At 43.5% G+C, this 15,187-nt stretch overlaps 1 protein-coding gene across 1 annotated transcript in view; it reads right to left on the reverse strand.

Annotated features, from left to right (window-relative positions):
* The window catches only part of ATXN7 (ataxin 7), a 60,255-nt gene extending 46,536 nt beyond the window's left edge, over positions 1–13,719 (reverse strand). The window contains exons 1-2 of the mRNA XM_058031764.1: positions 13,476–13,719; positions 12,917–12,985 (exon numbers count right to left, since the gene is read on the reverse strand). Coding sequence (XP_057887747.1) covers positions 12,917–12,985; positions 13,476–13,719 — 313 coding nt within the window. The remainder of the gene's footprint in view (positions 1–12,916; positions 12,986–13,475) is intronic.
* Positions 13,720–15,187: the final 1,468 nt, after the last annotated feature.

Consider the following 15,187-nt stretch of genomic DNA (forward strand, 5'->3'; position numbering starts at 1 on the left):
GAGAAAGAAAAAGAAAAAAAAAAAGAGACTTTGAAACAACAGGGTGAACAAATCTGCATCAGGTATTATCTCTCCACTACTGAAATCACCAATTTCACTCTTCAACAGAAAGGGGTTGGGAAGGACTGCATCTTGTAGTATTTTTAAATTAAGATGCATTAAAAAATTAAGATCATTTAGATCATATTATACATGCAGAAGATCTGAAAGGACTGAACTGTTTTAAAGTAGTTTTTCTGCTCTTTCATGGTCTGGGCCTCTTTAACATAACCAGAACCACTTGTGATGTACACAGAAAGTAACACCTTCAGCAGAGCACAATAAAAGGAAAGGAGAAAAGAATTTGCTCAGACTACCTAATGTTCTGATTTGGTTGGTTTGGTCCAACTCACATTTTTGACAGATACTTCTAAGACTACTTCCCTCCTCTGCTCTCTCTGCAGACAGCAGTACTCATTACATTTGGGAAGAAAGTATTGGATATGTATGAATGGACCTAAACCACAGTGGGAGGTGAAAAAAAGAACTTTTCTCCCTTTCTTAGGCCAGCTAGGAAGCAAAATGCTCTACTCTAAGGAAAAAGTAGTGAAATAGGCACCAGCTTTAATTTCTAGACATCTCATGTCAAAAAGGACATGAATCTGCATAAGGATGACTGTTGTGCTTCTTATGTAATCAGGTTTATTGGTTTTAAGATTAGACATATTCAGAGCATGACTGTGCAATGAGACACAGGCAAGTGGTGTCCTGCTCCCCCAGGAAAGACCCAGACCTCAAGAAATGCTCCTGATGCATTGTGTTACAAGATTGAGCCTGTTTGCAAAGGGAAAATCACAGAAGACACATGGGGTCAATATTAAGGAAAAGGCACAACAAAGAACACAGAGTTGGTATTTCAAAAACACCCAGAAAAGGACACTTCAGAGCACCAGATAACTGCCCCTGGATGACTCAGGATGAAAACACTAAGATTAAATAGACAACAGAAAACTGAAAGGTAAACAGGATCCTTTGATATTTTAACAAATTTGTAGAGTTTACCACCCTCCAGTACACTGAAAACAAATAGAACATCCACCTTCCTGAAGCAGATAAAAGATAACTACTGCAAACATACCCAGGATAACCAAGCCACGGTTTACAACAGAGGCAGCTCCTCTGCCAGGCACAGCAGTTGTGCACACACCATTTTCAGGACCTAGGCTGGGATCCTCAGCTCAGACTCACTGGGAGACTGAGGCAATCTCTACTGGTGCCTATCCAGGGTAGGCAGGAAGCCAAAGCTGCTGCTGCCAAACTTGTTGATCCAGTCCTCCCAGCCTGGCCCACAATGCACTGCTTTGGGTTTGGAAATGGCTCAAAAGCTTTTGCTTCCAGCAACAGTGTGGAACACGTGGGGAAAAATGCCAAAGGAGTCCAAGAAAGAGCATTGCCAGGCCACCATAACAGTAGGGACACCCCAAATGCTCCCATGAGTCAGTGGCATCACCCCGGGCACGGCGATGACAAACGACGCCACGCTCCCTGCTAGGCCTCGCTCACCAAGTGCAGGAAAAGTCCTGGAGGGATTAAATTATAAATAAAACTGCTGATGCTGCACCCTTCCATCATGTCTTCCTATTTCATAATGAAGAGCACCATCCAGCCAGGCTGTGATTTTTGCCCTTTCCTGGGACAGGGCCCTTTCTTCACATTGTTGTGGTTATCCATGAGAATTTTGGATGGTGTCAGCAGGAGGACAGAGAATTGCACTGTTGCACAGAGAACCCTTTTTGCATCCCAAGCAGTTGTAAACAAGCTTCAGATGAGACATGTTGACAGCACAGTGAAGATTTTACTCCTGTGCTCTACTCTGAGGATAAAAATAGTATTCTTATCTCCAAGAGTATCAAGCTAACACTTCAGATCATTAAATTCAGGCCATAAAAACAAGAAAAGGAACTTATAAGTTTTATTCCAGCAAATGACACAGTGGTCTCTGTCCCTACATTTCAGGGCACAAGGTGGGAGTCAGGCAGAATGAAAAGGGAACTTCCCAAACAAGGACTGATGCATTTAGGACTTCTCCAAACACTCCATATAAACAGTGGTGCTGAAAGAGCCAGGCACAGTCAGCTGGTGTTAAAGCAGGTTCTGCAGAAGACATATCACACAAGGAGAGGGCTCTGGCCAGCCTAGATACAAACCAGAATCAAACTGTATCAGGTACAGCTCAGACATTGATATTTCCCCCTAAAAATCTCACAACACAATTGGTAGAAGAAGTCTTCCCTCAATCACTTGGCCACAAAAAGCCCCAGCCCTGTATTTAGGACAAGAATTATAAGCACATATTACACTGCCTTTGGTAGGTAACACAGATCTATTGAATTTGGCTCAAAATTTCTCCTCTATAAATTACAAACTACAATGTGGAACATAAGTTCCTTAAAAAGCAAGATTTCTAGACAGCTGGTTAGAGTAACACAACTTCACAGAAATGAAAAACAAATTTGCTTTTGGGAACTCATCTTTAAGTACTTTTATGATGTAAATGTTGCCTATCAGAAAATTAATTTAGGCCTTTCCTCTTAAATACTTTTATTTAGTACCAGTGAAAGCAGGATGACTGCTATCTCTCTTAGCTGAGCAGAACAGACACCTTCAAACACAGACTATGTTTTAAAAAACAAATTATCTGAATATCTGTGTTGGTTTTGCACAGCCTGGTTTTTGGTATTGGGGCAGCCACAGAGGTGGCCTCTGTGAGAAGCTGCTGGAAGCTGCCACCATGCCCAGCATGCCCAGCAGAGCCAGTCCTTGATGCTCTGAGGATGGACATGCTGCTGGCCAAAACTGGGCCAGTCACAAAGGCTGGTAACACCTCTGTGATAACAGATTGGAGAAGAAAATCAAAACAAAGTGGGACACAGTTTTTTCCTAGCCAGAGGAGAGGAGGAGGTGAGAACATGTGAGGGAACAACATGGAGACACCATGGCCAGTGAAGGAGGGGCAGGAGGTGCTCCAGGAGCCAGAGCTGAGATTCCTCTGCAGCCATGGTGAGACCATGGTGGGGCAGCTGAGCCCCTGGGGATCCACAGATCCATGGGGGATGCAGAGATCCACCCACAGCCCCTGGGGATCCACAGGGATGCAGAGATCCATGGGGGACACAGAGATCCACCCCCAGCCCCTGGGGATCCATGGGGGACACAGAGATCCACCCACAGCCCCTGGGGATCCACAGGGGACACAGAGATCCACCCCCAGCCTGAGGGGGAGCTGCCCATGCTGGAGTGGGTGGGTGCCAGGAGGAGGCTGGGATCCAATGGGAGACCCCAGGTGGAGAGAGGGCTCTGACTCCAGTCTGGAGCCTCCTGTCCTTGCAGGACTGCACCCCATGGAAGGGTGACCCACACTGCAGCAGTTTGGGGAGGGCTGTGTGCCCCTGGGGGAATTCACATTGCTGCAGGTGCTGTGGGGCTGCTGCTGGTGAGAGTGGAGCCACACTGGAGAAGTTCACAGGGAACTGTCCCCCATGGGAGGGACCCCACGGCCTCACAGGGGAAGGACTCCTCTCCTGGAGCAGCAAAACAAAACCTCAGTGATGAACTGACCAAACCCCCATGCCCTGTCCCGCTTTGCTATGGGTGAGAAAGAGGGAATGGCTGGGGGAAGAAAAGGTGTTTAAGGACTTATTTTACTTCTCATTATCCTCCTGTGTCTTCATTAGTAATAAATTCACTTTGTACCTCTAAGTTGAGCCTGTTTTGCCCTTAGAGTGTTTTCTCCTGGTCCTTATCTGAACTCATCAAGGCTTCATTAAATTTTTCTCTCCTCTGCCCAGCTGTAGCAGGGAAGGGTGAGTGAGTGACTGTCATGGGTGCCTGGCATTGGGCCATTGTCAAACCATGACACTATCCTAAATCCCAAAATTATATTTGTTATAAACCAAAGCCTAGCAAAGCCTTCTAGTTGTCAGAGGCAAGTTAAACTCCTTTAATATATTGCTAGAGTCACTCTAATTGAACAGGAATGAAATACGTGATTTTAACATTTCCTGGGAAAAGTGGAGAAATACTTTGGAAAATGTATTATTTTGAAAAGTGCTTTCCAAATTATTTTATATGGCTGTCTCAATAATCCAACACCCACACTGCCTGACTATTGGGAACACTTTCTATTCCTTTGACATACCCATCAAAAATACTGCCAGTTAACCCAATTCTTTGCAGCATTTGAGGCTTCTGGATATTCCACACAAGTATAGATTTCTTCTGAAGGGATAAAAAGAGTATTTTGTATGGAACACATTTATGTATACTGTATAAATGATGCTTCTTTCTCCTTTTGCCATAATTTGTAACAGTAAAAGATAAAAATAAATGAGTCTTGTTCAGCAGAGTAACACAAATTCAAATGGCATTTTCTCCAGTTCACAGAGTTACTGGGAACCACCTCAAAAATGTTAGAAAAACTTCCAATTTCTACTACCTGGCCTCCTGATATAACTAATTATAAAAAAAATAATTTTTTAAAAGAATACTAACTATAATAATAATAACAACAACTAGTTTTTACTTGTTTAGTTTTTACAACACACATTTTACAACTGGTCCCGATTTACACTGTGGTTATCATCCAGTGACATGACATCTTTAACACTCAAAGATATCCAAGACACAAGATCTATTATGCTATACAGTCTTGTAGGCAGACATGAAAAAATCAGATGAGGGTCACTCTCAAAAGATCCATAATTAAGCACAGTCCTATGGATTCTAGATTTCCAGACCAAACACATGATGGAAAATTAAGGTTCTCCTTTAAGCAGCCATCAACTTGTTTTGGAAACAACTTTGCAGTTAGAATACAACTATTATTTCACAAGTGTTTCACTCAGCAGAGACAGGAGCTGCTTAATCCAGCATTACTAGGAGGAAAAAAAAAGATTGTAGAACCACACCCTAGGTGTAAACTGATACAGATTTTCCTCTGTAGTTTTGCCTGAAACAATAGCCAGAGGGTGTAATTTAGGGTACATACACCTTGACAAAGCCATGGCTGTACTATCTAGGGACTGACAATTAAATGTTTGCATAGTGCAGTACCTTTGGTGTCTGTCTGATGTGAGGTTGCAGTGAACATGGCTGTCTCCTCTCTCACCCACTGAGCCCCACAACCTGATCCTACATTCTCCTTCCAGTCACAAGAAAAACTCTGCTGACTTCAGTGGCTCACAGCAAGACCCCACATCCCCAGGTAACATTTAATAAACCATCAGAACTCTCATCTTCCTACCCACAGCATCCACTACACCACTTAGGCAGTCAATGAACAAAACATAAACTGAAAGTTAAATTTATGAAGGGTAAAATACAGCAGAATTTGATGTCCATGGAAAGCAAACATCCAATTTACTGTGTATTTATCAAAGGACTTGATTTTCAAATTTAACTCTTTAAAGCCTCCACACTTCATTTTAAGGCAAGCTGCTGTAGGACTTCCAGGCAACTGTATCAGTGAGAAAGCATCCAACCAACTTACTTGCAAAGAAAACAATGAGAGCTCTAGATTTCAGAACCAAAGCAATATGGACTTAAACTCAATTGCTCCCTACAGGATTTTAGTCCTTCAGCTCTTTTGTACATATTTTTTCAGTGCCAGTTGAGAAAGCTGCATTTTCTGTTGCATTACAGACAGTTGATGAAGATTCAAGTTCTGCTTAGCAACAGAAGGAAGAGCAGATCAAGAACACTGCATGTTTTCTGCCTGTTATAATCCCCCCAGCAGAAAAACAAGACGTAATCAATTATCCTTTTCCCCTTGTATCACCAATGAAGTTTATCTGTGGGCTATGCCAAAGCTATCAGAAGTGGAGAGCAGGGTGGGGGTGAGCTTGTAAATAAATAAACCATCTTTCTCATTTGGAACATGTTACCACAAACCAGCTTATTCCACAGGGCTGATGGGCATGTGCACACACAACTAACTGAGCATTTGAGTATTTCTAATCTAGCTGAGCCAACAGCCCAGAGTATTTGCCATTTCCAACCCAGCAATCATGACTCCAAGCCATGTGGGAGCAGCTGCATGTGCAGTTTACTTTGATGAAGTCACATCCTGTCATACCCTGTAGTACCTGGGCTTTCCAGGCTGTCTGACCTGCCACAAGAAGCAGAGTGAGAGGCACCTGCACCAGTCCTGGCTCACAGCTGCACACAGCCTGCACAAGCAGGGAAGGATTTTCACTGAGAAAAGCCTTCTAGCAGTGGGAACACAAATTACAATAAATTTATTGCCTTCTGTGACAACTGCTTTTATAATCATGCTACTCTGCTACATTAGACTTTGAATTCAACACTTGCTGCTAAAAAACTTGAAATGTAAGTTTAAAGCTCTATTCATCTCTGTGCTGTCACCTACCTTGTAAGAATGCCTAGGAAATAACATTGAATATTGTACATATGGGGAACTTCACAGCAGTGATTTATTTCATTCATTACACAGGAGGAGAAACAATTTTCAAGCATCCTAGAGATTATTTAGAATAGTTAATTACAAGTCAAATATTACAATGGTTTGTGAAAGATGAAATCTTTTCTGTCTTGTAAGAGACAAGAGACCACACCTATCCCCAGACAACCTTCAGCAGCTCCAGCCACAGGCTGGGCACAGCCAGGAGAGCTGTAAGAACTGGAGACATTCACTTTTATAGATCTGCTGCAATGGAAGAAATACCTTTTAAAATAGTTACCTTACAGAGAGTAATCTGCATCCTCTTAACCCAATTTATTTAAAAGTATCCTTCACTAAGCCTTTTTGTCTTTCCTGCTCTACTTAGATGACAAAGTTACTATCTTGTAATGAAGTCACATTTCTACATATTTATTACACTCTTCTTCTCACTGCATTTTTGTTGTTAAATATAGCATAGAAACACCACAAAAACCAATATTTAACTAAGTATTACCAAGACATCACCTCTTCTGCACAGGGATAACCTAGCTAATCATACATACCACTTAAGAAGGATTAGATAACAGTGAATTCCTGACTGTTATGTATGTGTACAGACAACTATTTCAAAAGGTTCTCATAAAAAAGAAAATATCCTGCCTCCTTACATATTATGGACAGATCAAGACAGTCTTGAGGCTGCACTTCCAGCCAAAGTCCCCAAGGCCTTGCAACACCACACTAATATTATGGTAATACCTAAAACCTGCCAAGTATCTTTAAAACATATGAGATGACACAGTTCTAACTTGCAGTCTAACATCACAATATTCTATTTATAACACCTGACTCATCCCATCAGAAATAATTAAATATTGTAAACAGAACTTAGATTTAAAGGAAAAAAAGACCCAAGTAAAAAATTAGGGCCAATCACTGCAATTTCAGAAGCATCCTTTCAAATTGCATTTTTTTCAAGCAATCTCATAAAACCTCCACAATCTTCCTAAACAGTTCAATGCAATTTTAAAGTCTCCCTGTAATTGTTTTACGATAACCAGTCCACAAAACCTTAAAACTATTTGTGTAAATAATCAATTAAAATGCAATGAAATAAAGAAGAGATTTATCTGATTACAGACTGTGATGAGCTATGCAGAATGCAAAAAAAGAAGCATAGCACCTTGTACTGCTACCTTAAAAAATTTATTTCAAATTATTAAAAATTCTCACAAGTGTATTTGCAGGTAGTCAAGGATTACAGAGCCCTTTAAGCATCTCTCTGATATGATCTGACACAACAAAAAATCAACTCGACTAAGCACCTCCCAAGGCTGAATAAAAACAAATTTAAATTTGAAATAAGATGCTGTGTCTTACTTGTATTTACAACTTAATATTGGAACAGAAGTTTCAGCAGTGCTTTAATTATTTATGGGACCTGCTGCTGGGAAAATTCTAGACCTTGGGTCTATGTGATAAAGATGCTTCTAGTGAGCCTCCCAGGCCTGGATTTCACTGCTCAGCCCTGCCCAGAAAGAGCTCAAGAAGAACAAGGGTTCATCACACGGCTCTTAGTACTGTCACAGCTCTGGTAACTTCCATTAATAGTAATTAATATAATCAAGCCTCAAAGCTTCTGCTGAATGCCCTAGAGGTACACAGAGCCTTTTTTATTTTATCCCCAAGATATATTAACTGTCAAAGACCAGAAGTTCAGCTGTTACCAGGTGACACAACGCTGAACAGAGTTTGCTCCCACCTGCTCTCCTGACTAATTCCTACTTTCACTAAACCTTCCAGAGTGCCTTCTGAAGGTGCCCACTAAAAACTGACAATCTGCATTCCCACAGGAAACTCACTGCTTGCTTTATTAAGACAGAATATTCTAAAAGCTGCAAGACTGGTACTCTGCTACATCACCCCACAGCCAACACCAATTCTGACCTGGGACGCAGGTTACACATGTCCTGTCCTCCTCCTCTACTTTGTTGCCAATTAACTCTAAGTTATGGTGACAGTACAAGTGAAGTGCTTGAAATAGACAGCAGCAAGGGATTCACCTCTCAAACGATGTAACACACACAAAAATACCCAAACAAACTAAAAAAGGGGCTGTGTGTGTAACTGAAAGAATGAGGTGCTTAAGATCTAGTAAAGACATAGTTTCAGCATGCACTGAATAAATTAAAAAAAAAAACCATCAATTTTAAATTGTCTAGCCAAATCTTTTTTTTCTGTTCCCCATGCTTTCATTTTCCCATCTGAGATGCCATGGTTTCTTTTCTTATAATTTTAAGTATTTCAAAGTTAGTTTATGAGCCAGTATAAGAATACAAGAGACTTTTATCCCAACCACTTCAAAGGGGTTGCACAAATTAATAAGTAATGGTGCATTTAATGATGATGTACATGGGTTGTATCTCTCTGACTCTCAAATACAGATTTGGGGGTGGGGATGGCTTGGTTTTAGGTTTCTTATTTTGGATTTTTTCCCCATGTTTTTGTTTTATTTAAAGGAACATACATGACAACCTTTAGCAATTGGTTGAAGGGAGAGTCAAGAGTTCCTTGGTGGTGGGAGAGGGTTAGGCCCTCAGCCCCAATAAACAACTTTGGTCCTCACTGTTTCTATCCACTGCTTCTCTACTCTTTGACAGAGCAAAATGAGCCAACCTGTTGTTAAATTTTGCAAGAAGCAACAGTTGCCTCTGCTGAAGCCTGCCAAAGTCACCATGCATGAACTCTACACTCACAGGCACAGTTCTATTTAGAGATGCTCTTTGCAACAATGGGCTAGAAAAATCCTTAAAAGCAAACTAAATTCAGCACAAGTTAGCAAGGATCTCCAGAAAAACTGTTTTAAGCACTGATTATGAGGTTTGACATGAAAGAATAATTTTTTTTCAAATCAAACAATGTCAGGTACTACAGACACATCAAATTCCTTTTAAGATCTACTGCACCTCCAAGATGAACTGAGTGACTGAAAACATTTTGGCTGCATCTGATGGCACTTGCTCCCACTATCACACAAGTCTAGAAGATGCACTTCAGCAAAGTTTCATTTAAAAATACAGGAAAAATGCATGAAGAGGATGAGATTTTCTGCCTTGCTGTTTTGGAATTCATCTACATATTACAATGCAACATGCTATCCTTGCTTCATCACAGCACAAGTGAGTGGCAGGGGATTCACACCTTCAGCTGCTTCACAAAGCAGTAAGTAATTAAGTGACTGCATGAGCCAAGAGATTCTGTCACATCAATTACATATGAAAATAACTAATGAGCACAATTGCTTCTAACATGTTCTTACCTTGATAGGATTGCTCAGCAGAAGAAGGTATCGGTATATAAAGTCAAAGTAAAGTTCAAGGCTTATTTTAAAGTAAAATCTTCCCAACCCATTGGGTATCCCTCTCTCACTTCCATCTCCTGGGATTTTCCATACCAAGAGCAAGTCAAGTCCACTGGGCCCATACCTTACTCATGCAGCTGATTTCTACATCAAAGCTCAGTGGGGACTGTTACTGTCTCAAGAAGCAACATATAGGAAAGTGTCCTGTCAGTTTCTCACTTTGATGAAGGTCAGTGAGGATCCCAACAGAAAGATTTAATATTATGTATTAGCAGAACAGAAAGCATGTAAGAGCAGTGAAAAAGAAACATGGAAGTATGAGATACAAACACTGGGAGTTAGGGAAGCCCAAACTCAAATTCTAGTTCTTACTTCAATGCAAGCTTGGTTATGACAAGGAGGGTTAGATACAGAAAAAAACAAACATGTTTCCTGATCCCTGCATGGAACTAACATCATTAACAGGTATTAAGGACTCATCAGGCTTCAGAACCACTAAAATGCTGAGAGAGGAGCTGCCTGATCAGCACACAGAAAGTGCCAATGACAAAGGTGTGTCTGAAATCCTGCCTCTCTCCACTGCTTGCAAATATTGCCCTGAAATTATACAGTTACATCCTCCTTTATTCCTTTAAAATAGCATCCATCATTCTTTGCCTTTAAAGCTCAACAAAAGGAGAGGCTGGCAAATGTTAAAGCCCCTTTTCTAGTGTTACAAGAGGAACACTCACTCTTCATTCAGGAGACTCAAACTCAGCTGAAAGGCTGTGAGGTTGAAATCCACCTCTTACCACTAGGTATGCTGAGGATGAAGCCATTCCCATCAGGAGATGCAGAGAACAGCACATGGGAAAAGAAACAACCACCATCCATAGCCCAGTGGGGACACAGGCCAGTGGGAGCTTGACAATTGGTAAATAAAGAAAATGGTTCTTGGTTTTGAACCCAATTCTAATATGTGGGCAGTAAAGTCATGTTCCTTCTTCTGCTCCCTCTCCAGGCCATGAATATTTAATTATTTTATGCAAACTGGAAGAGTTGCAATGCAAGGTTAAATTAGCCTAAATAACCTTGAAATCCTTTTGTGAAGTTGGGCCTTAGAGTCAACTCCCAATCTGTAGAGAAATAACTTTCTTACACAAGGAGCTCTGTTGTTACTTGTATTTAAAATACTGTGGGGTACCACGACAAAAGTCTTGAGGTTAAAGTGGATTTCACAAAATTTATACTTTTGGTTCACCTTTCTCTGTTAAGAACCAAGGTTTAGAAAGTCCAATTACTTTATAAATGTTTCTTCCTCAATTTTGAATGCAAAATTCTTCCTGGGAAAATGGATAATTTCAGCATTTTCAAAGTTTTATTTGATAACACATACATATGCTGGCATGTTTGCTGCTCCCCTAGTTCCTTAAGTTAAGTTAATCTAAACTTAATTATTTCTATTTTAGCTCTATTTTGCAGTAGGCCAAGCTCCCTACAGGCCAGCTACAGGTATATGCCAAGTCAGTGTCTCATTCATATGTCATAAAGCAACCAAAATAAATAGACTTCTGGAAGCCTGACAGGGCTACTAAGTTTCACTTTTAATTCTCAAAGTATTTTATGAAATTCCTTCAACTCACAACCCTACAAATCATTCACATGGTTGGAGTCAGTGCAGAAAAGCTGTGTCTCAGTGGTCAGCCTGCACAAAAACAGTTTCATGATCTCTCTCCAGTGGGGAAAAAATAGGATAGATTATTCTTTACCCTGCCAGCTAATCTTTAGAATCTGGAAACCTTAGATGCTTGCATTTTAAGAGGTAGAAATAAGAGCAAATGTCTGAAAATCCTTATTGGTAAAATCTTCACTAGGATAATGTGCGTGTTTATTGTTGTAAATGCTTTTTTAGCATTTGAATGATTTGCCTATTCAGAAAAATGAATTACATATCCAGCACAATGATTAGATTGGAACTTGGCAATGAAGTAATGAAGTGGTTTTTCAAGTGCCTAAGAACTCACAGATACACTTAAGAAGATGGCAAAACAACACAAGTGAATCTGCACGCTGCAGCACAGCCGCCTATTGCATCTTTCTTCCATGCCCCTGACCACTGACTCTGACCCTAGAAAATGCACTTTCCAAATTTTACCAACACTGGGAATGGTACAAAAAATAGCCATTTTGATTCAGGCTCAACATGGATCAGTGCCTCCCAACCCTGCCTGCCTGTGCCACCTTGCTTTAGGTTTCATTTGCTGCCTGCAGCTCACCAGTCAGTAAGTGCTGAATCAAATCATCTCCTAAGGTCGCTGGCAAGTTCTGCTTCCCAGGATTGTAAACCATGTCTACAAACTCAGTCTTCCATTTCTACAGCATCAAATAAATGACTTGGGTCTAACTGCTCTAGTATTTAAAACAGCTGGGCCTGTTCTCTGGCACACGTCTCAGGCACTCGGAGTGAACCAAGAACCAGCAATATTAAGAAAGGTTCTAAAACTTTCTCTGTTCTAAAACAATCATTGAACTAGAAAAACAAACAAACAAAAATTAACATAATAAACCACACTCATCACTTCCTTTTTTCCACTGCCTGTTAGAAAGTAAATAATAATCTATAGCTTTCATTCATCATCTGCTTACAACTCCAAGTAGCATTGTTACTCTTGCAAGAAACTAGGCCGTAATGGGCTTTTGCTAATCACAGGTGAAAGGTCACTCTCATTTAGCAGAGTACCAAGCAATAAACATAACACAATGACATGACAGAGGGACGGATTGGTATAGAAATACTAACATGGATTATACCAAGAATAAAAAATATTGTATCTCGAGAGAAGATTTTATCAGTGTTGGTCACTGAGCTTTCTTAGGACTATTTATAGTCTAAAGAAAAAAAAACAAACAACATATAGAAACACAGTAAGGACAGACTATGCCCTAACTCGTAGTTTTCAAAATATGTAATAATTTAATAATAATGCTAATAACACCAGTCACTGACAGGCCACCAGTCCTAAATCCAAACCGACAGGAAACTTTGACCCTTTCTCTTTCCCGTGCCTGCCCCTCTGCTAAGTAGTTATGAGGAAGAAAACTTCTTGCACTTTTCTTCAAGAATGAATTGCACTCACCTTCTCGGCAAAGTCGCATTGCTTCTCGGTTTCTCCCGTATTCCTTGAAACTTTCTTCTAATGCTGTTCCTAAAACCAAAAAGCCACAAGATTTCAATCCATGGAAAAGCCCGAGGGTAGGACTGACCCCCGTTCGTGACCTGTAGCCCGTTCCCCCGTGGGCACCGTAAACACGAACCGGAGGGACCGAGGGCTGCTGGGCCCCGGAGCCGCTGTCAGCGGCGGGGATGCCTCACCTGCGGCGGGAGCTCCCCGCCCCACGGCGCGGCTCAATCGAGGGCAGGAGGTGCCGGGCTCCGGGGACCGGCTCCGAGCCGCTCGCACCGTGTCCCGGATTACAGGAACTGGGGCAGGCGCTGCCCGCTCCGCGCCGCTCCCGAGCCCGCCCGGGGGGCGCGCACCGCACAACGAACTCGGCCGCGAACGCCGGGGGTGGGAACGGACCCGGGCTCCCCGCCGGGCCCGGCGCCCCGCCGTGCCGTCCCGGGGCACCCGCGGGCTGCGCCGGGCACGGCCGGGGGGAGGGGGGTGGGGGCGGCGGTGCTCGGCGGCCACTCACCGTCGTTCCCGTGAAGTTTAGCAGCATCGACCCAGTGGCTCCAGGGCTGCCCCAACATCGCCTCGGGGCTGGGCAGGGACCTGCGCTCCCCGACGGCCGCCATTGCCGCTGCGGTGGCGGCGGGGCCGGCGCCGCTCCCGCCTCCTCCGCCTCCTCCCTCGCCGTGGCGGGGCCGCCGCTGCCGCTGCCTGGCGGCCGCGCCGCGCTGCTCCCTCCTGACGTCACCCGCGGCCCGCGCCGACATTCTTTCCGCTGCTACAATGTAACGAGAAAAGTCAGCGGCCGCTTAAGGTGGCGCCCCGCTCTTAAGGCAGCGCCGCGGCGCTGTCAGCCCGCCCGCTCGCTCGGCTTCCTCCCCGCGGGGAACCTGCGGCCCTGCGGCGGCGCCGACTCACCTCTGCGGCGGCCCGGGGGGCAGCGCCCGGGTGCCCATTATTGTGCGGGGAGCGCTGCCTTCCTCTTCACCGTGTAGGTGAGGCGCGCTTGTGTTCGCGCTAACAAAGCGGCCGAAAGGAGCGGGGGCGAGCGAGACTACGCCGCCTGCCAGGCGTACCCCGGCTCCATGGGCCGCCTCGCTACCTCGGCCCCGCGACCCTACAAAAACAACGGCCGCATCACAACCCCGCCTGGCACCCGCTGCCCCGGCCAGGGGGGCGGACCGGAGGGCGACGCGGCGGGCGGAGCCGGGCGGGCGCGCCCCGCCCTCAGCGCCGGTCCACCTTAAAGCCGGCGCCTCCTTAAAGGCAGCGGCGAGCAGGAAGCGCGCTCCGGGCGGGCGCGTCCCCGGCCCCCCCGGCTCCCTCCCGTCCGTCCCCTCCCTCCGGTCCCCGGCACACGGGGACACCGAGCGAGTTTCCTGCGCGCTGCTATGCCGTAACCTGTCTCCCAGGGGGAGAGCTTTCTCATTGTTATTTCACATTTCTTTTTTAAACAGCCCCCCTTTTTTTTTTTTTCCTGCCTCTTGCCTAAACTTTGCGATGACGTCGTGCCGTGTCAAAAGCGAGGATTAAAGGATGCTGTCGTACCTGCTGACTCCAAGTAATAAAGTCTAAGCTTTGCAAAATCAAGCTCTTTGATTAAGACCCCTGGGTTTAGAATTAATTTATTACAGAGTTTTCTCCACTAGAGTGTTCAAGTACCAATGTCAAACTGTCAGGCCATGATCTGCAACGATTTCTGGCCATGCTTGATGCCACTGTCAGTAACAACATCCTCGAAGAAAAAAAATATATAAATCTGATGTGCTGCCTCCTCTACGGTACTCGATGGCACTGTCAGTGGAACTGCTGACAGATCCCATATCTGTATTTGCAAAACCACACAGCAGAAATCAGAACTGTAAATAAATTTGTTTAACCCGCAGAGGTGCACATACACACAGTCTTAAGTAATTTTCATTTTCTATTTCAAGTGTGGGACTACACAAGCTAAAGATGTTTCTTTCCAAATTTAAGCATATAAAAGATCTATAAATTCAAGCTCATCAGATGGAATAGCATAGGCTGTAATTATAAGAATAGTTTCAGTGTTCCACCCAACTGATAATTTATGTCACACTCAGAATGTATCTCGTAAAATTGCAGATCTAATACAAGCAGCTAGCGTGATTTTTCTCTCTTCCTGATCAACTTGAAGTCTAAGTTAGCTCCTTCATAAAAGGCCAACACCATAAAATTTAGGTAAAGAGAGCAACACTGACTTCTACTGCAGAC

The sequence above is a fragment of the Melospiza georgiana genome, chromosome 11, assembly GCF_028018845.1.
Source record: "Melospiza georgiana isolate bMelGeo1 chromosome 11, bMelGeo1.pri, whole genome shotgun sequence".
NCBI classification, from domain to species: Eukaryota; Metazoa; Chordata; class Aves; order Passeriformes; family Passerellidae; genus Melospiza; species Melospiza georgiana.